Source organism: Lissotriton vulgaris, chromosome 1_1 (assembly GCF_964263255.1).
Source record: "Lissotriton vulgaris chromosome 1_1, aLisVul1.2, whole genome shotgun sequence".
Taxonomy (NCBI): Eukaryota; Metazoa; Chordata; class Amphibia; order Caudata; family Salamandridae; genus Lissotriton; species Lissotriton vulgaris.
In genome coordinates, this window is record NC_141685.1 from 213,261,141 (window position 1) to 213,274,056 (window position 12,916).

Consider the following 12,916-nt stretch of genomic DNA (forward strand, 5'->3'; position numbering starts at 1 on the left):
CTTTACAACGCATTACACTTGGGGGTGCTGGATAGTGAATAGTTTAATTTACTATTCCAACTCCAGTCCCCGTGGACACTAGGGAAGGTGTTGGATAGTAAATTAAAACTATTCCCTATCCTAGAACGCCCCCCAGTGTAATGCGTTGTAAAGGTTTTCGTTGTAATACTTGCGTTGTAACAGCACTGCGTGGTAAAAGTTTTGTTGTAAAGGATGTTTCCAGTCCTGGTAGTGAGAAACTCTCAAAGTAGTTTTTTACTACTGCAAGACCCATCTCTCCCGTAGGATAACATTGGGATTACCTTATTACATTTTGTAAGTGCAATTCGCAATTAGGAAGAGATGGGCTTTTTAAGTTTGGTATTTCTGGAGTCACAATTTAAAATCACAACTTATTGTGAATTCGGATTTAAATTGCAATTCTGTAAATGGTACTTTTAGATAGTTGACATCTTCTTACTTTAACCATTTGGTACCTGCTGCCTGTCTCTGCTCACATGTCTGGTGTGGGGTGACAGCTGGACTTTGTGTATACCTTTTAGACAGCCACACATAATGGGAGAATAGTTGTGTCTCAATGGGCCATCTCTGGCAGGATGGGAGGGTAGAGCTGACCACAGCCTCACTTAAACTGAAAAGGCTGTGTCCTGTTCTCACGCAAAGGGCCATATAACCCCCAGTAGTAAATCGGGAGCCAGGGCAGGAAGGGCAGGACCTCTGTGCACTTCAAATGCCTGACTTTGAAGCCCCCTTCACTTCAAAAGCCCAACTGGGTATATGTACTGTATCTCTGATATCACCACTTTAGTATACTTCTGGACCTGTGGATACTTTGCCAAGAAAATAGGACTGCTGTGCTGCTGGACTGCTACTCTGAAGGAGCTGCTGCCTTGCTGTGCTGACCTGCTCCCTGCTGCCTTCTTGCCTGGGGAGGATCAATTTGGCCTCGAACCCCTCTTGAACCCAGGACCCCAGAGTGACTTACAGGGATAGGCATAACAGCCTCCTTCAGGCTCTTGGACCCATCTTCAACAAGCTCCTGACCCCAAAAAAGCTCCCTTCCAGGTCCTGGAACCTCTTGGAAGTGGTCTTTTAGCTCCTAAAGTCATGCTTTTGGGCTCTTAGCGAACATATCGCTCCAGATCCTCATCATCGGGAAATCCAGCATGAGCACCCCAAGTTTATCTCTTGACACAGCAGGCGTCATCTGCTTGCAGTCATGAGGCCCCAACCTGACCATCCGCGATACCTGGCCTGCTCCTTGTACCCTGCCAACTATTTCCAGTAATGCTCTCTTCGGTGAACTTCTTCCCTGCGGACAGGACTCGTGGCACAAATCTTTTTGTGTGTTTGTTTCCACTGTTTACTGTTTGAATTGAAGGGCAAATACTTTACATACTACCTTTAAGTTAAGGCTGACTGCTTTGTGTGAAGCTACCAGAGGGTAAGCAAATGATAATTTAGGGTTTACCTGATACTTACCATGACTAGGATTATAGTAGCTATTTGACTAAGGTTTACACCCCAGTCATCCAACAACCCAATTTCTGACATGATATTTCTATTTTCATGTCCCTCTCTAAACCCCTACTCACCCCTGTTTAGACCCTGCGTTACCACCCTGATCTCTTTCAATTTAGAAGTAAGTAGTGTCCTTATTCCAGTCTACCTTCAGGTTTGATCCATATTTACTACCAAATTATATGCCTACATGTGTTTGGACCTCACCATGGAAACAATAGGATAGGTGGAGGCGGCTAGTTTGAGAATAGCACTTTGTAGTACAGGAGAAGTATTACTGTGCTAGTGCTAAATGTATTACAAAGAACACTTTATGGATAGACTCCAAGGGGCACATGCATCAACAGATTTTGCATTCGCAAATGGTGCGAATCGTAAAATTCGGCCGTTTGCGAATGCAATATCTGAAAATGAGATGCATCATTTTTTTGTTCATTTTGGAATCGCAATTACTTTTGCGATTCCTTAAAAAAATGCAAAACCAATTGCGATTCCTTAGAAACTCGCAATCCGTGTAGCGATTCGTTAAAAATTCGCAAATTTTGTGAATCCTTAAAAAAATGCAAAAAACGGAATGCATCAATTTTCGCACATGTCAGTAATTCGCAGAAAACACATTTTGGAAGTGCAAAAATAAGAAGAAGTGAGAGCAGGTGGTAAATTTTTTTTTTTACACAACACATGTTGAAATGATTAGCAACTTATAAAAGGGAGTTCAGAATGACTCTGGATCTCTTCCAGGATGGCAGCAGCAATTTTCCTAGCACGTAGATGGCGGATGAGAGCAGCAGGGAGGAGGAGAAGAGAACTCAGTGAAAGGGTTTTCAGGTTGCGCATTACTTTGCTTGGGCAGACACAGGCTGACATATATGATAAGTATAGACTGAATGCAGACACCATCATTGATTTAATTGCAGAGTTGGACCCCATACTGCAAAGGCAAACGCGTAGAACTCAAGCTATACCCATCCATGTGCAGGTTTTATGTTGTCTACACCTTTTAGCCTCTGGCTCCTTCCAAGGTGTAATAGCAGTTGCAGGGGGTGTTTCACAGAGTGCATTGTCTAGATTGTTCAATGACTTCCTGAATGCAATGCTCCATAGGATAAATCACCACATTATTTTCCCCTCAACGCATCAGGAGTTAATGCAGACCAAGTTAGACTTTTATAACGTGGCACACTTCCCACATGTCATAGGATGTGTTGATGGAACACATGTCCCCATTTGTCCCCCAGCTGCCAATGAGTACATTTTTAGAAATAGAAAAAGTTACCACTCTTTAAACATACAAGCAATCTGTGATTCCAAAGTAATCATCACTGACTTAGTTGCCAGCTTTCCAGGTAGTGCCCACGATTCGTACATTTTCAAACATAGTGCCATTCATGATCGCCTACTTTCTGGAGAATTTGGAGATGGATATTTATTAGGTAAACTTTTTTTTTTTAATGCCAATTGTAATGATTCTGACATCCATTGCAATGTGTGTGATGTTTTAATTACATATGTCATCTATCAATTTAGGAGATAGTGCATATGGAGTGAGGTCTTACATTCTCACCCCATACCTGAATCCAACTACCCGCAAAGAACAACTGTACAACAATGCCCATATCTCAACACGCAGCATAATAGAGAGGACGTTTGGGGTCATGAAGTCCAGGTTCCGAATACTGCATAAGACTGGTGGAGCCTTGCAATATCGGCCAGATGTGTGTTGCAAAATAGTTGCAACATGTGCAGTGTTGCACAACCTAGCAACTAGGAGAGGCCTTGAACTAGATGAAGATGATTTGCTACCAAATAATTTCAACCAGCCACAACAACCACATGCAAGAGTTCATGGACCGGACGCAGCGGAAGGGAGAAGAAGAAGGGCCGAAATTACACAAAATTACTTTTAAAAAAAGGTAGGAAATATATTTTGATGCTTCCAAAAGTAAACACTTTATTATACCATGTTGCACACAGTAGTATTTTGAAAAAACAATTCAAAGCATGACTTCCCTAAAAGGAAAACAAATCAAGATATTGGCCAAATGTAATTCTTAGTCCATATCATTGTACAGAGAAAATGTGATAAATAAAATGCAACAATAACAAGTAATCACTTCTTCCTTCCACGCAAACCTAAAGCTTTATTTTTCACCGATTCAGAAACCATGACAGGGCAAATATTAATTTCTTTTCCTCTTTTGCTACGGCGTTCACACACGTCATGGGTGTGTGCATCAACACTGGTTCCTGCAGATTCATTGATAACATTGCCTTCATAAGCTGTATTCTTGTTGTCATCAGGTGGCAGCACATTATCCCCTGTTTTAATATTTTTAAATCCTTCACATAGATCTGCACAACACTTTTTAATTCCCTATTGCATGCGCATTGTGTGTTTGATGAGACGTGCATTGCTGCTAGTCACCCTGTTCAGAGCCCGGGCATAAGTGTGCATACTTGCCACAGTCCTCAAATGTCTATTACAGTTGGCAATGTTTTGACTTTGAAAAATTTCAGATATTGTCACTAAAGCATTTGCAACACGCTCAGAATTCTGATTTGAGGCAGTATGCGCCCTTCAATGACCTTGCATAATGTTTTCAATGTATCATTGATTCCACTGAGGTCTTCAACTATATGACACATTTTTCCCTTTATCACTCTCAGGTCTTTACCCTGAAGACGCTGCACTTTCAATAATTTGAGTTCAACTGTACTTGCATGGACATCATCCACTGTGGAGTCTTTTGGATTGGAAGAGCGAGGCCTTCTTCTGTAGAATTGTTGGATTCTTCTACGACCACTTAACTGTTTTGTGGAAGTGGCAGGCTTCTCAGAATCATCAACCACAAATTCAGTGACATTGGCATCTTGCTCAGACTCTGATTCAAGTACTTTACGCACTGATTTTCTGATTTTTTTAACGTGCACAGAGGGTGAAGAACTCACAGTATTATTGTCTGATTGGCTATGTACATCCATGCTGATCTCATCAAAAGCGTTTGCCTCATTTGCCTTTAGTGCATCTATAATTGAAAAAATGAAGCATGAAATCAATGTAATGTCTTCTCAGAAAAAAGATTTAAAATAAAGACAAAATGTGTTTCAGATGAAGGACGCCTTGTAAATCTTCATTTACCATGTCTTTAAAAATTATTTGATAGCCAAACTGACTATGTACATATTGCATTAATGAATAATGATTTAGACTTCAAAACTACAACTCCCATGATGCATTGCACTGTTCAATGAAATTGCCTTTTACACTAGTGCTATGCAAGTCAGGATGTAACAGAAGATTAGAATTATGTTACAACATCAAACACATGTCTAAATACATCCTGCAGCCCTATTTAATTTAAGTTTGCATTTAAAAAAAAAAAAATCTTACCTTGAGAAGTGCCAGCATGATCAGAGGTGTCTATGTTTGTCAGTCCAACTACAGCTTCTGTTACAAGTGTCCCCTCAACCAAATCCTCAAGGGGAGTTGTGGGTTTATTGTCAGGGGAGCCACCACCAGTCTTCTTGCAACTCTTCATTCTTGTCGCAATACTTTCTTTTGCGCGTGAGCGTAAATCGTACCAACGCTTTTGTAGGTTGGTGATGTCCCGGTGGGCAACCCCCACTGCATTCACTTTAGCCTGTATGGCTAGCCACACTTTCCTTTTCGCAGCCTCAGGGACCTTTAAAGAGAGCTTTCCAAACAGCTGGTCGTGGCGCGAAGTCACCTCCTCAATTAGTATCTCCAGTTCTTGCTCACTGAACTTGATTTTCCTTTTTCTGACTTGTACATCCTGACTGGCAGTTTCTGGCTCCATTTCACCAACAGCAGCACTCCAAAACACTCCTCCACTGCAGACAAACAGAGCTGAATGCACCAACTGCCTGTTTTCTGTTTGAATCTGCTTCGCAGGTGTGTGCAATTAGGCTCCTGGCTTCCTGGGTGTGGCCGGGCTGTGATGCATGAAAATGCGATTAAATTGCAAATTCGCAATTTGCGATATCGCAAAATGCGAATTCGCAATTTATTTGCACAAATAAATGCGATTCGCTCATTTCTGCGAATATTACCGATTCGGTAAAAAATCGCAAAAATATTCATGCATTCCGTTTTGCGATTCGTAATTTGCGATTCTCTATTTTTCGCAAATTACGAATCTCAAATCAACACATTGATGCATGTGCCCCCAAAAGATTTACTCCAATAGCTATTACCTTGAAATGCAGTCCCCGACTATTGCTGCAACTACAGAGCAATTACCTTCTTTTCTATAGAACCACTACAGCCAATGGATTATGGGAGGTAGCCGGTCTCCTTCAGGGTATCCTACCCAGGACTGTTGGATGAAGGAGCCAGTCAGTATTAATATAGATAGTCACTCACTCAACTTCCCAAAAGATTTCATTTGCTGCCTCTACCTCTGCACACAGTCACAAGAAAATCAGAAAAGGTAATCAATATCTGACAGGTTTTGACTATATTCAAGAAGTCAGGGTGGTGATAGTCCACGACCGGCTGGGTTTAAGATTAAGGTTAATTGTCAAATTTGTGAGGGGTGTGGTTGTGGAAATGCATGCTCTGGAATGGTGTCAGCATTTGCGGCATGATCTATTTGACAGTGTAGTCAAAGAATGGGCCTATTATGGCATAGGATAGGGTGAGGCCAGTGTTATTTCCATAGGTAGGCATGGCCACTTTTGAGAATGGTCATTGATTCCATTTCACTATACTATGGTTTTTGATTTTATTAGTAACTATCATTTATGGTACAAATTGATATTTTTCTTTACTTTAATGTATTTAATTTTTCCTGAACAGATACAATCTATAGAATGGATTATGGAAATCAGACCTCAGTGACAGAATTCATTCTCCTGGGACTCACTGATGACCCAAGACTTCAGGGTCCACTCTTCATTGTGTTCCTTCTGTTCTACATCTTATCACTATTTGGCAATATAAGTATTATAGCCTTAATCACCATTGAACCGCGTCTCCACACACCCATGTACTTTTTTCTAAGTAATTTGTCTTTGTCTGATTGCTGTTACTCCTCTGTCATTGCCCCTAAAATGCTGGCAGATTTCTTCTCCAGCAAGAAGGTGATCTCCTTCATTGGTTGTGCAGCCCAGAGTTATTTCTTTACATTATTTGCAACCATCGAGGCCTTCATGCTGACGGCCATGGCTTTTGACCGCTATGCTGCTATCTGCCACCCTCTACTGTATCCACTTATTGTCAACAGTGACGTGTGCATCCTGCTGGTGACCACCGCCTACTTGGGAGCCTGCATCACCGCAGCAGTATACATTGGGTGCATCTTCCACACCTCCTTCTGTGGGCCCAACATCATCAACCATTTCTACTGTGATCTGATGCCACTGATGAATCTCTCCTGCTCTGACACTTACTTCCAAAGGACAGTGATTTTTTCAGGGGTGTTTTCCTTTGGCCTCACCTGTTTTTTAGTTACAGTAGCATCATATGTCTATATAATCGCCACCATTTTGAAGATCCACACCACTGTCTGCAGACCCAAGGTCTTCTCTACCTGTGGCTCCCACATAGCTGTAGTCTGTCTGTTCTATGGCACATCCATGTTCATATACCTTCAAATTTCTTCCAGTGACTCAGTCACACAAAATAAAGTGGTGTCTGTCTTTTATACACTGGTAAATCCAATGCTGAACCCCCTCATCTATAGCCTGAAAAATGAGGAGGTGAAGAGGGCAGTTTGGAAATGGCTGTATGCAAAAAAGAATGTCATTGATTAATCTGATCCTGCCTGGTGTTGTTGACATTTGTATGATGCCTTCTGTTAAATTACACACAGAGAACCCACTGATATCATCATAATTGTGTAACTAGGTCCTCATAGCTGTCAGATATTGTCCCAAGTGGACTGTTATGATGTCTCAGTCAATAGCCAGATTTTGCTATGATTGTGGATACATGTTATGATACGTGCAACCAACAGCCTATGTAGCATGTATTTGACTAATATAGCACCAAAATAATCAGTAATCAAAAATATGCCCAATGTTGGCCATTTTCAATTAACACAAAGTCCCAAGTACATTTATCATATATTTTCTAAAAACTGAAGAGCTGGTCTGTCCCCCCTACACGTCCTGAATTATATTATAAAGACACACAATCCAACCTTCACCAACAGGCCCTACACCATGCAATCACTGCCTCCGCATTTTTACATTTTCTGTCCTAAATTGCTTTCAAGTTCTAGAATTACATTTGAAGACCTTCATACTTCACTTTCGATTCCTGTGCCTGAAAGAAGACCCAGCCTGCAGTCCTTTGCAGTTTAGAGAACTAAACTCCTTGATGATTTTACATTTTCATAAAATGCATGTAAAATATTATATATATATATATATATATATACATATATATATATATATATATATATATATATATATATATATATATATATATATATATATATATATATATATATATATATATATATTCACTGAAAAAAACATAGGTTTCAGGGGCGTTATAGTTAGTTGGCCATTTCACTCGTATAAAACCATAGAAATTCCCCCATTATAGTTAGTTCAGCTAATATATATATATATATATACATATATATGTAGCTTCTTGCAGACCTGCTTGCATAGTATATAAAGAAATTAACTTGTACTAGGGTTTTAGGGTTAATGGCTAGGCCAATCCTTAACTATATGACTAATAATTAGAGTAATTTCACTACTGCAAAGAGAGAACAAGATAAAGTTATAAATACTTAGGTTTTGGCAAGTGATATGACATGTTTATAGAGTTGTGAAGGCAAGGGATGGAGCCTGATGTGACATGTGCAAACTCACTCTGTGACATGTTTTAAGTTAAGGAATTTAGTGTCCTTTGAACCTGAAAGTCCCTGGGCCCTACTAGCCCACCATGTCTCTCTATTGAACACCATACAGCTGCGTTGTAGAGAGGTGCTCTGAAGTCATGTCACATTTTATACCTCTTTGCAATGCAACTGTCTGGCACTTTCTGGACATATCTGGTGGGTTAGTTGGCCCCCAGGGTCACTCAGTATTCATGTTAACTTTATCCTGTAACTTAAAATGCCCACAGAGTATCTTTCCACACATATCTAATCCGTCCATCTCCCTTTCTTCACCTGTGTGCAAACACAGGCGATTGTGCATTTTAATACTTAGTTAAACTTACCTTCACAGTAATATAAATAAAAAACGCTACACATTTTTTTAAGTTGTTTTTTATAATTTAACTTTCTGAAAATTTCATATTTTAGAATTAGGATCTGTGAAAGAGAAGAAACAATACAGGTTTAATATTTAATATTATATTTTTTACACCACTGCATCATTTTAACATTTTATAAATAATTTTCTTTGCTTTTTTTGCTGTTCTCAGAATATATTAAATTTCACTAGAAACAGTGATTTTAATCGTACTCATCACATAACAGCGGGAAAAAAAACAATCAATAAGATTGTTTGAAAAAAACTACATGTAACATATTTATCATATACCCAACAATTTCTAACATTCCACAAAAACTACATCCTCAATACCAAACCATATAATACAAATCACACATATGTAAAATGTTTTCTTCTAAGAGAAATTTCTTACTTGAATATGAAAGAACTGAAATAATAGTATGATAAACAATTATTTTTAATTTTCATGCACTGTAAATAATGTTCTTTAAAAATATATCCTGTGAGAATGTGCAAGAAAAAGTCCTTATTTCAAATGTGTACCTTTCCTCTAGGCCAAATGGTATTCCTGAAATCCTTTATATTGAAATTGTCCAATAGTTATCGTTTTTTTTTTTTTGAAAAACCTTTATTGTTCGAAATGCATAATACACAGCGCTTAGCTTACAACCCCTCCGGGTCAGCCGCGTTAGTCAATAATCAGGGAAGGTCCATTTGTTGAACACAGCCTCAAGGCCGACAGCCCTGAGGTTCGGCGGCGCATTTTGTTTTATGGCAGCATTTCACATTGTGCATAGTAGATAGTATTATAAAAAAGTCTGTAGGTTTTCCCTTTTTTATTTTTTTTGGGTTGTTAACGTATTTCCTTGGTCACCAAACTGCGGTAGTGCTTCTCAGTGTCGTCACAGGGACAATGGCCCTTACTCACTAATCGGTGCTATAGGTAAATGCGCCGGCGTAGTCCGCCTGGTAACATGGCATGATGTGTGAATATCGGAGGATATAGCAGTGCGACATCTTAAGTGAATTGATGCGTGAGTCTCTATGTGGCATATCAATCCTAGTAGGAGTGATGAGTGCTGGTGATGGTGTCCAGTAGGGATCACTCTGACTTTAAGCTGTTGAGTTCAGAAGTACCATAGTGCGATGTGTCTGGGGACAAGCCTCAAGTAGCTCAGTCAGAAAGAAAATGGGACCAATGTTATTATAAAGGCTTTTGTAGCGCGCTCTGTTACTAAGAAAATAGTATTCTGGCGCGGAAGGGATGAGAGGCAAGGCAGAGTAGACCGGCACGGTGGAAAGAAAGGGGGGGACCCTATACAGTGATGTTGAAAAGGTGGGTCTTCAGTCCCTTTTTGAACAGAGTGATGGAAGGGGCTGCTCTTAGCTGGAGCGGAAGGGTGTTCCATGCTCTCGACGCTCTGACTGAGATGGATTGGCCACCGAGCCTGCTGTATTTGAATTTTGGGACAGTCATTTGGTGCAGGTTAGTTGATCTGAGGGGGCGGTTGGGAACATATAGGGAAAATCTTTTCCTCAGGTAGACTGGGCCAGCTTGGTGGACAGCTCGATAGGCGAGGACAAGGGTTTTAAATAAAATCCTGTGGGCAACTGGGAGCCAGTGTAGGGTGCGGAGAGGTTGACGGACACTTGAACTTTTTGGAATGTTGAACAAAAGCCGTACAGCGGCATTTTGTATAACTTGGAGGCGGTGGATTAGATAGGCAATAAGGCCACAGAAGAGGCCATTTGCGTAGTCCAATCTGGATAATATAAGGGCGCGGATGACGGTCTCCTTGGCCGCTCTCGGGAGGAGTGGGAAGAACCTGCGTAAAGTTTTAAGTGTAGAAAAACAGATCCCGGTAAGTTTTTTTAAATGATCCTCGAATCTGAGGTCATTGTTGAACCAGACTCCAATATTTTTGGCAGGGCCTCCGATGGATTTGGGGCATGGTAGATCGGCCGGCCAGAGAGAGTTGCCAAAGTTGTCTGGGAAGGAGCCATACAGCAGGATTTCAGATTTGCTTTCGTTGCATTTTAGTTGGGCGAGGGCAAGCCAGCGAAACACAGATGACAAGCAGGCTTGGGCTCTAGATGTATCCAGGTTGTTTTTGGGCCACGTGAACAGGAGTTGAGTGTCGTCAGCGTAGGCCATTATTTTTGCTCCCAGTTTTTCAGCGAGGTAAATGAGCGGGGTTAGATATATATTAAAAAGCAGGGGGCTAAGGGTAGAGCCCTGAGGAACACCCGTTGCAAGTTTCTTGGGGGAGGAGGCAAAAGGCGGCATCCAGACTTGTTGGGATCTGTTGTCCAGGAAAGACGTTAGCCAGTCAAGGGAGGAGCCTGTGATGCCTATGGTGTGTAGTGTGGCTCACTGGTTAGAGGCGGCAGACCCGAGAGCAGAGGACGGCCCGGGACCAGGGTTCGATTCCCGGCGGGGCAGGTTTCTGGACCAGGGTCAGCGGACTCGATAATTCTCTCGCCTCGGTGCCCACTCTGATCAGCGATCACACTCGGCAACTCTGGGCATTAGCTTGCCTCATCTTCACTAACGGCCCCACCAGACCGCCGGGGATGCCTGGTCTCACCCTGGAGATACCCATTAAGGGACCATCTCTCAGGGAAGCCAGGAAGGGTTTCGCAGCGGTCGAAGCGCCTTGGGACCCTACGGGTAAGTAGTGCGGTATATAAATGCCAATACATTTACATTTACATATGGCCGCTAATCTGGTAAGCAGGAGGAAGTGAGGGACAGTATCGAAGGCGGCAGAGAGGTCTAATAGAATCAGAGCCGCTCTGCCACCTTCGTCCAGACACTCCCGGATGGCCTCAGATATTTCCACCAGCGCCGTCTCCGTACTGTACTCTGCTCTAAAGCCTGACTGCGCTGGATGTAGAGCCTGGGAATTTTCGACAAATTTGTCTAGCTGAGTGAAAGCGACCTTTTCACATACTTTTGCTAGAGCCGGCAGCAGTGAAATGGGCCGGAAGTTAGCGGGGATAGCAGGATCTAATCCATTTTTCTTTAAAAGTGGGAGCAGTTTAGCTTGCTTCCAGCAGGCCGGAACCGTGGCAGTGAGGAAAGAGCGGTTGATAATATGTGTTACCTCATTGCCGATTGTGTCTGCGAGACGCGCAAGCACTTTGGCAGGACAGGGGTCAGAAGGGGATCCTGATTGTAGGGAGGCGAGGATGCTGACAATGTCCGTGTTTTCTGCTGGGGTGAACTGGTGAAACCGTTCCGTGGGGGTAGGTAACACGGGAGACGGAGTGACCAGAGTGGGAGGAAAACTGTTGCATACAGTGAGTAGATCGTCCTGGATTTTGGTGATTTTGTCAACGAAGACATGTACAAGAATGTAACAACAAAACATCAGAACGATAACTTGGGGAGTATGCGTGAAAGGGAGGGGGGGAGCCTGGGTGGACGTGTCCTCGTGTGCACTGAAAAACGCGCGATGTCATTGCGTCAGTAGTGTTCTAATGGGCGGGCTGGAGGGCGTAGTGTTCGGTTCGTACATGTACCTACTGGTGAAGGGGGGCGTTCCCCGTCGTGAGGGCGTGCAGACTTTAACTCCCGGGCCCGGGTCATGAGGTGGGCCTTGGTCAGAGTACACACCAGGAGTTATGTATTCGGGGGTGCGGGCGGGCAAGGGGGCCCAAAGGCGTCACCACTAAATGATCAATTGAGCAACATACGCCTTTCGAAACGTGGGTTCAGTACTGGTTTTGGTTAGTGCGGTACGTGGCATGTGATGATGGTGTATATGCGCAGTGGGGACGGCAACAAGCCATAGGAGTAGGGGGGCTGGTGGGTATATACGTGTTCCGCATCGACTCCCGCAGCGGGGGGTATTGGGGTGGGGGCGCCACTTCTTTTATCTGATCCCCTGTTCCAGGCATGCTTTTCGGAAGTATTGAAGGATGTCATCCCATTGTTGTGCAATAGGGAATTTCCTGAGCCCTGCCGTCTCCTCTCGGCGCAAGACCGTGCTCTCCGTTCGCGCTCAGTTCATGAGTGAAAGGCACCAATGTCGTAAATGTGGGGTGTGTCGGCTTTCCACCGTTTGGTGAGCAGTCGCTTGGCTGTGATCAGCCCAAGATCCCAGTATCGGGCCTGCACTTTGTTCAACTGTGTGCATCGATATAGGCCCAGTAGACAGGCCTCCCAAGTCTG

The 12,916-nt window shown here is 42.7% G+C and overlaps 1 protein-coding gene across 1 annotated transcript; it reads left to right on the forward strand.

The window, feature by feature from the left end:
• The first annotated feature begins 6,354 nt into the window (after positions 1 to 6,354).
• Positions 6,355 to 7,296, forward strand: LOC147740910 (olfactory receptor 5A1-like). Its single transcript, XM_086925049.1, has one exon. The coding sequence runs from the start codon at positions 6,355 to 6,357 to the stop codon at positions 7,294 to 7,296; it is 942 nt and encodes a 313-aa protein (XP_086781175.1).
• The last annotated feature ends 5,620 nt before the right edge of the window (positions 7,297 to 12,916 follow it).

Bases quoted from the DNA above. Each gene is read 5' to 3' on its own strand.
- LOC147740910 (XM_086925049.1), top strand. From the start codon at position 6,355: ATGGATTATGGAAATCAGACCTCAGTGACAGAATTCATTCTCCTGGGA.